The 14,487-nt window shown below is 38.8% G+C and overlaps 2 protein-coding genes across 3 annotated transcripts in view; one reads left to right on the top strand and one right to left on the bottom strand.

Moving 5' to 3' along the window:
- The window catches only part of LOC117357335 (lutropin-choriogonadotropic hormone receptor-like), a 74,786-nt gene that overhangs the window by 10,397 nt on the left and 49,902 nt on the right, over positions 1-14,487 (bottom strand). For both annotated transcript variants that reach the window (XM_033937751.1, XM_033937752.1), the window contains one exon: positions 11,941-12,015. In XM_033937751.1, coding sequence (XP_033793642.1) covers positions 11,941-12,015 — 75 coding nt within the window. The remainder of the gene's footprint in view (positions 1-11,940; positions 12,016-14,487) is intronic.
- GTF2A1L (general transcription factor IIA subunit 1 like) overlaps positions 1-14,487 on the top strand; it is a 175,061-nt gene that overhangs the window by 149,019 nt on the left and 11,555 nt on the right. The window lies entirely within an intron of this gene.

Here is a 14,487-nt window from a genome sequence, read left to right as displayed (position 1 = left end):
GTAAGAAGAGCATTTTGTACGTAATTCGATGAGCGATGGGAAACCAATGCACCTTCTTGAGCAAGGGAGAAACGTAATCATATTTTTTTCAATTTGTAATTTAACAGCTATATTCTGGATCAATTGGAGATGTCTAATATCCTTTTGACTTAACCCTTTATATAGAGAATTACAATAATCAATTTTAGAAATAAGGGAGTGGATCAGAATATTGGATGTGGTAGGGGCCAGCAAAGTGATGGACTGGCCATCCAGACATGGCAACAGAGTAGTAGAGCATCTTACAGGGCACTGCTGTGAACTTCACAAAAGGATGCCATGTAAACATCTCACCACAACTCCCTTGCAGTTCATGGTAAGCCCCCCCACACACAACTTATGCCCATCTGTGTACCACCCTTATGTCTGCAGGTGGCACCTATCTGGCAGTACTGTAGGGTTTTGGTGGGTGCACATATTCCACCATAAATGCAGTGGTTAGAGTGGCTTATGGGCCTGGGACCTCCTCTCTATGGTTCACTAGCCCACCCCCTAGACTACTTAAATGACCTCTGTGCAGTTCTACTAGGTTTTGCTATGCCAGATGCTGATGTTCTGGAGGCAGGTATGTATGTTTTTATTCTGATTTTTTTTTTTTGGGGGGGTCTGTATTTTGTACAGTAGTTAGCTGGTCACTTTGGATACCTTCTAGGCACTTATACCTGTTTTTAGATCACCTAAGTCACCAATGTAAAATCCATCTAGGCAGTCTCGTCAAGCTTTTGATTATCACTGCAGGATGACTAAGTTTGATCGGCACACATCCCGCCCACCTCCCGTCGTAACCACTCCTCCAAAAATGCATCTTTTTGCTTTGGACACACAGCGGCAGTCAAAAGGCCTAAGATGCCTTTAGATATGTCTAAAGCCCATTTCGATTATCAGCACTTGGTCAACCTGTCTTTAAGGTCATCCAGTTTAGGTGCCAGTTTAGGTGGGTTTTTTTTTGCATATTTAAATTTCAATTATGAGCCCCTTAGCTTTTAAGACTTGAAGCGCCCAGTCAGGAGTTCATTAATCCGACATGTTTCGCTAGTCACTGTTTGCAGTTTACCACGACCTACCACAGGAGGGAAATTGATTTTTTGGATATTTGAATTTTTAAAACTGATAAGGGTTTTTGCACAGCAAAATATAGGAAATCAGTAGAAAGAAATTCTTTGTGGACAGAGATTTAATAGTAGACATTTAGAATATCTAAATAAAGGGGAAGTTTTACTAATTGGCGATTTTAACATGTCGGATGTTAATTGGGGTATCCCTATTGTGGGGTTTTCTAGAAGTAGGGAGATCCTGGATTCTCTACAAGGAGAACTGTTCCAGCAGTTGGTAATGGAATCCATGTGGGAAGGGGGTCATACTGGACTTAGTGCTTACAAACTAGGAAAGTGTTTCTGATGTTACAGTGGGTAATCATCTGGCATCCAGTGATCACTGCATGGTACGGTTTAGGGCTTATTCAAAAGCAAAGGCTCTAGACTTTAAAATAATGAACTTTGTTTGGATGGGGGATTATATCAAGGAATTGTCTGGATGGGAACATCTGGAAGGAGTGGAAATGCAATGGGCAAAACTGAAAGGAGTAACTGTAAGAGCAACAAACATTTTTTTGTGAGGCAAGTAAGTAAAAGTAAGAGGAAAAGAAGGCTGCTTTGGTTCTCAAAAGTAGTAGCTGAGAAGGAAGGAATAAGAGGTTAGCTTTCATAAACTACAAAAGATCACAGAAAGAGGAAGACAGGCAAAAATATCTGGAAAAGTTGAGAGGCTGGTTGTTTAGTCAGGAAAGCAAAGAAGAAAAAATGGAAGAAAAAATAGCTGACACGGTAAAATGGGGAAACTACATTTTTTTAGATGTAGTAGTGATAGGAAGAAGTGCAAAAGTGGCATTGTGAGGCTCAAAGGTGAAGGGGCGAAATATGTAGAAACTGATAAAGAAAAGGCTGAATTGCTTAACAAATATTTCTGTTCTGTATTCACAGCTGAAGTGCTGGGAGCGTGACCGCAGAAGACAAACGGGAATAGGGATGGAGGAGTAATAGACCCTGATCGATTTTCAGAGGGTTGTGTTCGTGGGGTGCTAGCTAAAATAAAAATAGACAAAGCGATGGGACCAGATGGTGTACATCTGAGGGTGCTGAAGGAACTTAGGGAAGTTCTGGTGGCTCCGCTGACTGACCTTTTCAATGAGTCTCTAGAGTCGGGAGTGGTACCAGAGGACTGGAGAAGGGCGGATGTGGTCTCTCTCCACAACAGTGGAAGTAAGGAAGAAGTAGGTAAGCAAATTAATGGAAACACCTTTAAAACAGAGAATGGTGAAGTTTCTGGATTCCTGTGGATTACAGGACCGGAGGCAACATGGATTCACTAGAAGTAGGTCTTGTCAGACAAATCTGATCAATTTCTTTGACTGGGTTACCAGAGAATTGGATAGAGGATGTGCGCTAGTTGTATTATATTTAGATTTTAGCAAAACCTTTGACAATGTTCCATATAGAAATCTATTAAATAAACTAAGTGCCCTCGGGATGGGTCCCAAAGTACTGGGCTGGGTCAAGAACTGGTTGAGTGGAAGATGACAGAGGGTAGTAATCAATGGAGATCACTCTGAGGAAAGGATGTTACAAGTGGTTTGCCTCAAGATTCTGTTCTTGGGCCTGTTCTTTATAACATTTTTATAAATGATATTACTGCTTGCACCAGTGTTGGCTCTTCCTCTGACGTCACTTCTGGTCCCGTGCCTAGGAAGTGACAACAGAGGAAGAGCCAACATTTGCATGAGCAGCAGGTTGGGGTTGCTGTTCGCGCCGTGAAGGTAAAAGAGAGGGGAATGGAAGGGGTGCGCATATGGTAGGAGGGAAAAAGCATATGGGGTGGAAGCAGAGAAGAGGGCGGGGGAGGGTTGCCTCCGCCCCATGCACCTCTCACCCGCCCCGTGCACCTCTCACCCTTGCTACACCACTGACTGGAGAGATTATGCCAAGTCATCTCTTTAATCCAGGGGTAGGGAATTCTGGTCCTCGAGAGCCGTATTCCAGTCGGGTTTCCAGGATTTCCCCAATGAATATGCAGTGCATGCAAATAGATCTCATGCATATTCATTGAGGAAATCCTGAAAACCCAACTGGAATATGGCTCTCGAGGACCGGAGTTCCCTACCCCTGCTTTAATTCCTCAGTAGTAGCTATGCTGCCCTCTCCTCGAATGTGAATCCAGTAAGGGAAACCCGGCTCTATGACAGTTTCAGGAACTATATACATTTACGCTACTAAAATTTTGTTAAAAATTAACTTCTTAATAGACCTCCATGCAGAGTTCAGTAGCCTAATGCAGTGATTCTCAACCCTGTCCTGGAGGACCACCAGGCTAGTCGAGTTTTCAGGGTAGCCCTAATGAATATGCATGCAGCAGATTTGCATGCCTGGCACCTCCATTATATGCAGATCTCTCTCATGCATATTTATTAGGGCTATCCTGAAAGCCTGACTGGTCTGGTGGTCCTCCAGGACAGGGTTGGGAACCACTGATCTAATGGATAGTGCAGTGGACTGAGAGCCAATGGATCCAGGTTCAAATTCCACTTCAGCTGTTTGTGATATTTTTTTTTTTAGATTATAACCCCTCTTGGGTCAAGAAAATGCCTATTGTACCTGATTGTATAAGAAACATGCAAGTCAAATGGCTATTGAAGCAATATACATTCAGGTACAATATATATTTTTCTCTGTCCCTGGAGGAGTCACAGTTCAATGAAAATCACAAACAGCTCAAGTAGGATTTGAACATATGCCACCTGGTTCTTAGTCCACTGCTTCCACTCTGCTCTGCAAGGATGTCTGTGTAGCCAACTTATAATATGGAGGTTCCTAAGCTGCTACAAAAGACCTTCATATTTGCCCAGTTCAAAATTTGGAAGTTTCAGTTTATAAAATAGATGTTCATTTTGGACATCACCAGCACATGGATGTCAATTTCTCAAGTACTTTAGAACAGGCTGTATGTCTGCAGTTACTGTTCTAAAAAACATGAGAAATTGAGGTCCCTAGGTGATATAGATGGCCATTTGACGCCTAAGCGGACTGCTTGGATTCAATTGGAATCTCGGGTAAAGTTTGGAACTGGTTTGAGGTTTTTTTTTTACAAAATAGATGTTATCAAGTGTTTAGCGAGGAAAATTATTCATCTTTATGGAGCAATTCGTATGGGGTACCAGAAGGTTCTCCACTATTCCCCACCTTGTTTAACATCTATTTAGCTCCACTAGGAAAACTATTGCATCGTTTGAAAGTTAAGTTCTTCATCTATACAGATGATATTACTATAGTGCTTCCACTTATATCTTTTTCAGCGGAAATAAAAAAATCAAATTTCATCTATACTGGTTCACATTGAGCAATGGACAATCAGGGCCAAACTTAAACTTAACCCTGAAAAAACTAAATTTTTCCTGGCTAGTCCTGATAACAGCAATGAAAAGGTACTTCACCTGAATGGTCAACCTTTTTTAATATCCACCTCCATTAAAATTTTAGGAGTTATTTTGGATCACCAGCTAACTTTGGTTGACCATACGGATTCATTGACTAAAATTTTTTTTTCAGTTTTATGGAAGCTTTGAACAATAAAAAAATATTTTGACAGTGCATCTTTTAGGTTATTAGTACAATCTTCCATCCTGTCTGTTCCTGATTATTGCAATATTATATATTTGGGATCTCATTTAAAAAAAAACTCCCTAAAAGATTAAAACTTATTCAGAATACAGCAGTTCTTTTGATTTTTGGCCTGAAAAAAATACAACCATGTTACTCTGTTTTATCAACAGTTACATTGGTTGCCTTTTGAGGCAAGAATACTGTTTAAGTTTGGTTGCATTTGTTTCAAGTCCTTATTTGGTCTGGCTCCTACTTACCTGTCTTCACATTTTGAATAATACAAACCAAACAGGATCACTCGAGGAAATCATCTGTATGTTTATCCAACCATAAAAATCTTGTCGATATAAGAGATTTCTTGATAAACTATTTGTATTTCAGACAGGCAAAATGAATTTTTGGTTATATACCATTATTTCTCAGGCTTATTCTTATGTGTCTTTTAGGAAGTTGTTGAAAACTGACCTGTTTGGTAAATTTGTAAATTGATATTTTAATATGTATATTTTAATTTGATTTTAACATTTTTATGTTAATTGTATTTTTTTCACTAATTGCACAGTTCTTGATGTGAACTGCCTAGATGTATGGGGTGTGGCGGTATATAAGAATAAAATTATTATTATTATTAAGTTTTACTTTGGATGTTTTGAGAAAAACGTCCAAAAATCGGGTGTAGAAAATGTCCATTTTCAAAACCACAAGATATCTATCTAGACATTTTGGTTTTATTACGTCTATCTTTTTGGGCTATTTGGACACAGGTGGGGCCACAATCTATACTAAACTGGCCACACAGATATACTATCAGAGCTTTGGGCACCTTAGTGGGGGGGGGGGGTGTCTGTTGTGAACACATAAAGGGTGCCAGTAAGAATTTCCATACTGGGACAGACTGATGGTCCATCAAGTCCAGTATCCTGTTTCCAATAGTGACCAAGCAAGAAAAAACTCGGAATAGTGAAACTCAATACTATTATAAACAAACACTTTCACTGAAATGAAAAGATGTCACAAACAAGAAGAAAGCAGCACTGCTGTAGTTCCAAAAGGGGAGTTACAGTTAACTGGAGGAAAAAGCCTCAGATAGGAGCCCTTCCACCACCACAATGGTGGTCCAAGGTGGTTGGACGTAACACCTCACTGGCAAAAAACCTCCAGACCGGCTCCCCGTAGTGAAGAACTTAAAGCAGGGCGGCGGTGCAAAAGATAGAGGATAACAATCCACTTATCTAGATTAGTAGATCGGTACACCGACGATGGCCAGCGTTTCACTCGTCTGCTGCCTCAGGGTGTAAAGAAATCCGATCAAAACTAAGAACCAGAATCAGAACAAAAATTCAATCAGTAAACTGGTAAAAATGCACAGCTTCCAAAGAAACTAAAAGAAGCCTTAATGACATACCTTAAGATAGGACACAACAGCATCTCAGGATCATAAGATGGCCGTGCCATGACAGAGCTGGGATTTATATAGCACTACCGGGTAGTGAACCCGGAAGTGACAGTAGACAAAAGGTTATTACTGTTAGAAAACCAGAACTTACAGAACAAATTATATTATGATAAAGAAATTTTTTCTTTCTTTGATTTGAATTTGTATGTATGTAAATGAAGAAAATCTTTGTGTTAAACTTGCATATTTAAATAATTTAAAGTTTTATGTCAGGGGATACAGAAAAATAAAAATGAGTATATACATGAAAGTAGAGAATAATCAGTAGAACGCACTCCATTCCAGTCTCGAATTTAATCCATCCGGGTCTTCACTCTTCAGTCTATGGATCCATTGTTGTTCCGCTCTTAGTAAACGCTGCTGTCTGTCCGGAACGTCCTCCTGAATATGGTCAATCACACAACATTTTAAGTCTGTAAACTGATGATTAAATTCCAAACAATGTGTGACCATAGGTGCCTGTAGTCTATTGTTCTTCAGACAACTCTTATGTTCAATGGCTCGAGTTTTAAAAGGGCGAGTGTCTATGTCTGACCCACATAGATTAAAGGGCAAGAACACATGAACACATAAACCACAAAAGTGGATGTACAGGACGTTCTATGTTTCAGATAAAAACTCTGATTGGTGGATGGATGAATGAAGGCGTTGGACAGTTCTTTAGTAATGGTGCAAATGGAACATTTACCACATTTAAAATGACCAGTTGAGAGTGTGGCGGGTAGACAAGGATCTCTTATGTCAGATGGACTTAAAAGTTCTTTAAAGTTTTTCTGGCGTGAGTACGCTATTCTGAAATGAATGTCTCTCAATGAGGGATGAAAATCCATTATAGTCCAGTGACGTCTGAGTATCTTGGAAATGATGTTGATGTTGGGAGAATATTCTAAAATGCATGTGACAATATTATCACTAGATTCAGATTCACGTGGTAGGAAAAGAAGGTCTCTATTGATGAACTTCGCCCTTTTGTATGCTTTTTTCAGAACACCAGTAGGATATCCTCTGCTTTTTAACCGAAAGTATAGTTGTTTGCATTTTATTTTGTAATCTTCCATGTCGGAACATAACCGACGATAACGAAAAAACTGAGAAGTGGGTAAACTTCGCTTCAGAGGATTCGGATGGTTACTTGAAAAATCCAAAAAAGTATTCCTATCAGTGTCTTTTCTATATACTGTGGTTTTAATGGAACCTGTTTCTTTGATAACAAAAACATCAAGAAAAGAAATGTGACTGAAGTGGTAAGTCATGCTAAATTCGATATTACAATGTCTGGAGTTCAGCCATTCAAAAAATTCATCCAAATCACTTTTAGAACCTTTCCAGGCCACAAAAACGTCATCAATAAAACGTAGCCATATAGCAATTTTATCTGAGAAAGGATTATTAATAATCCAGGTGTTTTCAAATTTTTGCATGAAAAGGTTTGCTACCGAGGGAGCCATGGTTGCCCCCATGGCTACCCCCGATATCTGCTGAAAAAACCTATCCATGAATCTAAAATAATTTCTCTTCATGGCTAAAGATAATAGTTTTATTATAAACTGGACAGGAATCCTATCATTACTTACGTTGTTGAGGAGAAATTCCTCAACAACAATGAGAGCCTCATCCTGAGGGATTACAGTATAAAGAGATTTCACGTCTAACGTGACAAAAAATGTAATGTCTTCAGGGTTATTAATGTCAGAGAGTTTAGTCAAAAATTGAGAAGAAGCCTTGTGATACAATGGGACGGAGAAATAAATCAACAAAGGAAGATAAGGGTTCCAGAATGGAACCTCTGCTGGATACAATGGGACGACCTGGAGGGTCAATCAAACTTTTATGAATCTTTGGCAAGATATAAAAAACAGGAGTTCTGGGATTTTGATTATTTAAATAGGCATGTTCTTTCAAAGTCAGAAAGCCTTCCTCTACAGCTGAAGATGTCAATTGCTGTATTTCAGAGGCTAGATCGGACACTGGATCAGTTGTCAACTCCTTATAGTCTGTGGATACACTCAATAACCTAGAGACCTCAGTTTTATATTTTGCCATGTCCAGAACTACCACTGCTCCACCCTTATCTGCCCTGCAAATCCTAATTGTACGATTTGACCTAAGTTGTTTTAAAGCCATATATTCTTCCCGAGAGAGATTGTATGGTTGGTATCTCTTAGTTTTGGTAACTTTTTTGATGTTATTAATTACTAATTCTTTATAGAGCTGTAAATGTGCACTAGGAGGTGTAGGAGGAGTCCATGTAGATTTCAAACTAACAATAGAGCTCTCAGTGTTAGTAAAGGAGTGTTGAGTGAAAAATTCTTTTAAATGTAGTTTCCTAAAGAACTTTTCAATGTCCACCCGTAATTGAAATTCTTTTAAAGGTTGAACTGGGACAAATGTAAGTCCCCTAGACAAAACCGATATTTCGATGGGACTCAAACTTTATGAAGAGAGATTGAACACTACTTGTTCTGAGCTTTCTTTGATTTGTTTCGTTGTGGTCGTGACGTTGGTTGTTTTGTGCCCCGTCCTCTTTGTCTCCCTCGTGTTCGGTTTTGACCTGCCCCTCCTGTGCTGTCTTGATCTAAAAAATCCTCCTCAGAATTGGATAAAGAACCCCCTTCTGAAGGATCAGAGGAATCAAAATCTCCTCTTTTTTGCTGTTTAGAGGGATTAGTTAGCCAGGGATAAACTCGTTTTTTGGCATAATCATCTTCATCTCGTTTAAATTTTTTAATTTTATTTTTCTGTAAATTCGAATTTACAGAAAAATAAAATTTAAAAATTTAAACGAGATGAAGATGATTATGCCAAAAAACGAGCCGGTCTAGAGGTTTTTTGCCAGTGAGGTGTTACGTCCAACCACCTTGGACCACCATTGTGGTGGTGGAAGGGCTCCTATCTGAGGCTTTTTCCTCCAGTTAACTGTAACTCCCCTTTTGGAACTACAGCAGTGCTGCTTTCTTCTTGTTTGTGACATCTTTTCGTTCCAATAGTGACCAACCCAGGTCCCAAGTACATAGCAAGATCCCAAGTAGTAAAACAAAATTTATGCTGCTTATGTTAGGAATAAGCAGTGGATTCCTCAAGTTGTCTTAATAATGGCCTATGGACTTCTCTTTTAGGAAATTATCTAAACCTTTTTTAAACCCTGTTAAGCTAACTGATTTCACTACATTTTCCAGCAACAAATTCCAGAGTTTAATTAGAAGTTGTGTGAAGAAATATTATTTCTGGTTTGTTTTAAATCTACTACTTAGTTGCTTCATCATTTGTCCCCTAGTGTTTTTGGAAAGAATAAACAAGTGATTCACATCTACCCTTTCAACTCAACTCAGCATTTTATAGACCTCTATCTTATCACCCCTGAGCCATTTCTTCTCCAAGCTGAAAAACCCTAGCCACTTTAGCTTTTCATCATAGGGAAGTCATCCCATCCCTTTTATCATTTTCATCGCCCTTTTCTGTACCTTTCCTAATTCCGCTATATCTTTTTTGAGATACGTTGATCAGAATTGCGCAAAACATTCAAGATACAGCCATACCATAGAGCAATACAAGGGCATTATAACATTGCTGTTGTACTAGGACTGGCCATGCTGCCTGCAGCTGTCATAGAGGCAGATATATACGGTTTCATTCAGATTTGGGGGAGGGGATGGGAGGGGGGGTCAGTGACCATTGGAGAATGTGGATGGTCAGTTTGGGCACCTTTTTTGGCCCTTATTTGTTTTTAAAACAGGTCTAGCCCCAAACGTCCAACTTGTGCCCTGGACTTGTAAAAAAGTTCAATTATCACTTCAAAACTTCCATGTGCTAAGCCTGCCCATGACATATCTCCAACATACCCTCTTGCGATTTAGATACATTGCATGCAAAAAGCCTAGCAAAACATCTAGAAAGTTGTTTTTGAAAATGGTAACTTGGGGCGTTTTTGGCAAGAAAAACATCCAATTGCCACTTTGTGCCATTTTCTGGATATCTTTCTGTTTTGAAAATGAGCCCCATACTGACTTGGATGTCCATATTCTGAGTTGTCTCAAAAGTAGGGAGTTATTGCTTATATTGCTGGATATAAATTCAAATACTTCTTAAAATCACAGCTTTATTAGTCTTTCTTTAAAAAATTTTTTTACAAAATTTTTATTTATATATAAATTAGTAAAGTGCTCAGTCCATAAAACCAATAGTGCATAGATGACATACACAGTGGTTAATCTGGGGCCATCATGAACTTTACCGCCCCTTTACCAACCTCCTACCAGATAGTAAAAAAAGCATAAAGAACAACTTATCTGGAGTCTCCTCTCAGGTTGGGTTTCAGTCAAAACCACTGGATAATTTGTGAAAGTGAACTCGTGCAAAAAGTGCTAAGGTGCTGTAAACATGACTCCTTTGGGTATCTACTACCCCCCGACTCGAGTTTGGTAATTATCTTCGTCAGGAGCTGCTTCAGACTTTTAATGTACCCCTCCTGACGAAGATAATTACGAAACTCGAGTCGGGAGGTAGTAGATACCCAAAGGAGTCATGTTTACAGCACCTTAGCACTTTTTGCACAAGTTCACTTTCACAAATTATCCAGTGGTTTTGACTGAAACCCAACCTGAGAGGAGACTCCAGATAAGTTGTTCTTTATGCTTTTTTTACTATCTGGTAGGAGGTTGGTAAAGGGTCGGTAAAGTTCATGATGGCCCCAGATTAACCACTGTGTATGTCATCTATGCACTATTGGTTTTATGGACTGAGCACTTTACTAATTTATATATAAATAAAAATTTTGTAAAAAACGTTTTTAAAGAAAGACTAATAAAGCTGTGATTTTAAGAAGTACATATTCTGAGTTGAACATCCTTTCTAAAATGCCATCCCACCTAAACAGAGACAAGACAGACCAAGATGAAGGGAAGTGAATAAGACAACAATATAATCTACATAGAATGATTTCCACTTAATCAGACAATGAAAGTTATTTGTCATAAATTCTAAAACAATCTTCATAGCAAGGTTTAGGGCTTTTTCCCCCCCCCCAATAATGGGCACTGAGCAAACTGCATTTTTCAACTTTATGTTGAAGAATAAAAAGATTGCTTAAAAACCCATGTCTTAAGGCCACTTTTGTACTTCTTATAAGACATCATGCATGTAAGATCATGGGACACAGAATTCCAAAGAGATGGTACGACACAAATAAAAACTATATCATGCAAGAAATCCAACCAAAGTTTCTTTTTTTTGTTTAAATATATTTTCATTGAGTTTTTCATATAAATATATAAAACAGACAACTTCAATAAACATAAGGAACTGGGCTGTATGTGTATGTGAGAAATATGAACTATATAGAAATACATACTTTGGACTTCCGGTGATGTCAACAAGAAGCATGGTTGGAAAGCGGCTGAGCTCTGGCTTAGCCCGTGTTCTTTTGGAGTTATTAGCCCCTTGTACTGCAGTTTTAACACTGTGCAGTGTGCATATCCTCTGTGTGATTAGCTCTGATTGATGGTGGGCAAAAACCCATGAACGGACCTGCAAACGTTTGCATATTAGGCTGGTGGCTCCTCGATGGCTATAGCAGGTAAGATGGTGGTGGGATAAGTGGGCAGCGAATCCCCAGAGTATGAGTAGTCTATATACTGTATAGCATTATAAATGGCACCATACATTGTTAGAAAGTCTATTTTATGCCACATTTATGTGAACAGATTTAGAGGAACATCCTGCTTTAACCACTAATATTAAGTGATTGACATTGAAAATACAGTATAGAAAACGCTTATAGATCACCTTTGTACTTACAAATGGTGTGGTCCTGTAGCTCCCTTCAATGCATCATCATGAATTCTTTTCAGGTGCATATTATTGTTTAGAGACCTGTGAAATTCAATATGGTTTATTGACCAGATTTTCATGTTTTCTTTTCCTTTTCTTTCAATTTCCCAATTATTTTTCTTAGAAATATGTATGCAGACCTCTGAAGTGGATTTTAGTAACAAGGATTTGAGCCTTTATGGTTATAATAAAAACCTTTCTTTATTATACATATGTTGACATTATAACAGTTTTCCTTTTATCTTGAGTCTTAAAATTTTTTAAAATAAAAATAGAAAGCCTACATTAGATATTCAAAATTCAGTAACTTATTTGTAATGAAATATATTATATCCCCTCTTCTACAAAACCGCGCTAGCATTTTTTAGTGCAAAGAACCGCACTGAATGGCCCGCACTGCTCCCGACGCTCATAGGAACTCTATGAGCATCGGGAGCAGCGCGGGCCATCCAGCGTGGCTCCCTGCGCTAAAAACCGCTAGCACGGTTTCATAGAAGAGGGGATAATTTCAGTTCATGCTGGACCTAATGCATATTACAATTGGCCTGACATCTATATATTCATACATATCTAATATAAATCATTAATATATCATAAAACAATTTATATACTAATATAACATTCCTACTAAAGTCGCAGCCTGTTCCCACTCTCCCTGCAGATCTGGAACCAAGTATAACACACTCTGCGCTCATACCTTCCTTCAAAAACATCAAATACAAAAGCACCAGGGCAAGAATGTTCTCAGTAATGGCCCCGGCGTGGTGGAATGCTGTACCGAAAGAATTAAAGCTAGAAAAGAAAACTGGAAATATCAAGAAAGGGATACAGCCTATCCTTTTCTCAAACTACTTCAAGTGAAATGATGAACTTGACAGAGAGGAAACTAGAACTTTCAGCGATGCATGTAAATGAATTATATTTAGTTGAAATGGCCAACCTCCTTAGGAGGCATGTTAAAAATAGTGTATAGAGTATTTAGCTGCAATAGTAAATCTAGTATTACATGTGTATATACATAGGATAATTGATTCGGTATAAACGTGCATATGATCAATGGCCAGTAACATATATAGGATGATGGATTATGGAGGAAAAAAGTTCATAGTTTATGTTTATTAAAATTTTGATATACCGCTCCCGTGTTTTAAATCTGCTAATTAGTAGCTTTCTCATATGCCTCCTAGTCCTTGTATTTTTGGAAAGAGAAAACAAATGATTCATATCTACCCTTTCCACTCCACTAAGTATTTTATAGACCTCTTTCATATCTCTCCTGTGCTGTCTCTTCTCCAAGCCTAGCCACTTAGCCTTTCCTTATAGAGAAGAAACCCCATCCCTTTTAATTTTTATGCTCTTGTACCTTTTCTAATTTAGAATATTGTGTACAATTCTGGAGGCCGCACCATCAAAAAGATATAAAAAGGATGGAGTCGGTCCAAAGGAAGGCTACTAAAATGGTATGTGGTCTTCGTGATAAGGCGAATGGGGACAGACTTAAAGATCTCAATCTGTATACTTTAGAGGAAAGGTGGGAGAGGGGAGATATGATAGAGATGTTTAAATACCTATGTAATGTAAATGCGCATGAGTCGAGTCTCATTTGAAAGGAAACTCTGCAATGAGAGGGCATAGGATGAAGTTAAAAGGTGATTAGGCTCCAGCGTAATCTAAGGAAATACTTTTTGTACAGAAAGGGTGGTAGATGCATGGAACAGTCTCCCGGAAGAGATGGTGGAGACAATTCAAGAGGGCCTGGGATAGACACGTGGGATCTCTCAGAGAGAGAAAGAGATAATGGTTACTGCGGATGGGCAGAGTAGATGTGCCATTTGGCCTTTATTTGCCATCATGTTTCTAATTTTAGCTTCCAGTTTTCAATATTTAGCTGTTCAAGTTTGGAATTTTTTTCTGATTAAGGTTAGAACTTTATTTGATTATTTATGCTGGGTTTTACTAAACTGCAAAAGAGCTTCGTACTGCGGACCAGCAAGGTAAATGCTCCAACACTCATAGGAACTGAACGAGCATTAGAGCATTTATCTCACTAGCCCGTGGTAAGCTTTTTTTTTTTTTTTTTTTTTTTTTAACAGCTATCTTTTATAAGATTTAAAGGGGCTGTTTATATCAAGGGATAGTACGCCTTAGCACGGGATAGTACGCCTTAGCAAACCGGATGAGAATTACGTGGAAGCAGATTCAGATAAAGCAGAACTACTGAACAAATACTTCTGCTCGGTCTTCACTTGCGAAGCACCAGGACACGGTCCTCAGTTAGAGGCTAAGTCAAGTGCGGACGACCCGTTTCGGAATTTTGAGTTCACACCAGGTGAAGTTTACAGCGAACTGTCAGGACTAAAGGTATATAAAGCCATGGGACCAGACAATCTGCACCCAAGAGTGCTCAAAGAGTTGTGCGAGGTCCTGGCGATACCGCTAGCCGCACTCTTCAATCTCTCCCTAAGCACAGGGAGAGTACCCTTGGACTGGAAAACAGCCAACGTCATTCCTCTG

The sequence above is a fragment of the Geotrypetes seraphini genome, chromosome 3 (assembly GCF_902459505.1).
Source record: "Geotrypetes seraphini chromosome 3, aGeoSer1.1, whole genome shotgun sequence".
NCBI classification, from domain to species: Eukaryota; Metazoa; Chordata; class Amphibia; order Gymnophiona; family Dermophiidae; genus Geotrypetes; species Geotrypetes seraphini.
Note: the sequence above shows the minus strand (reverse complement) of the source record. Positions and strands in the feature narration are given on the sequence as shown.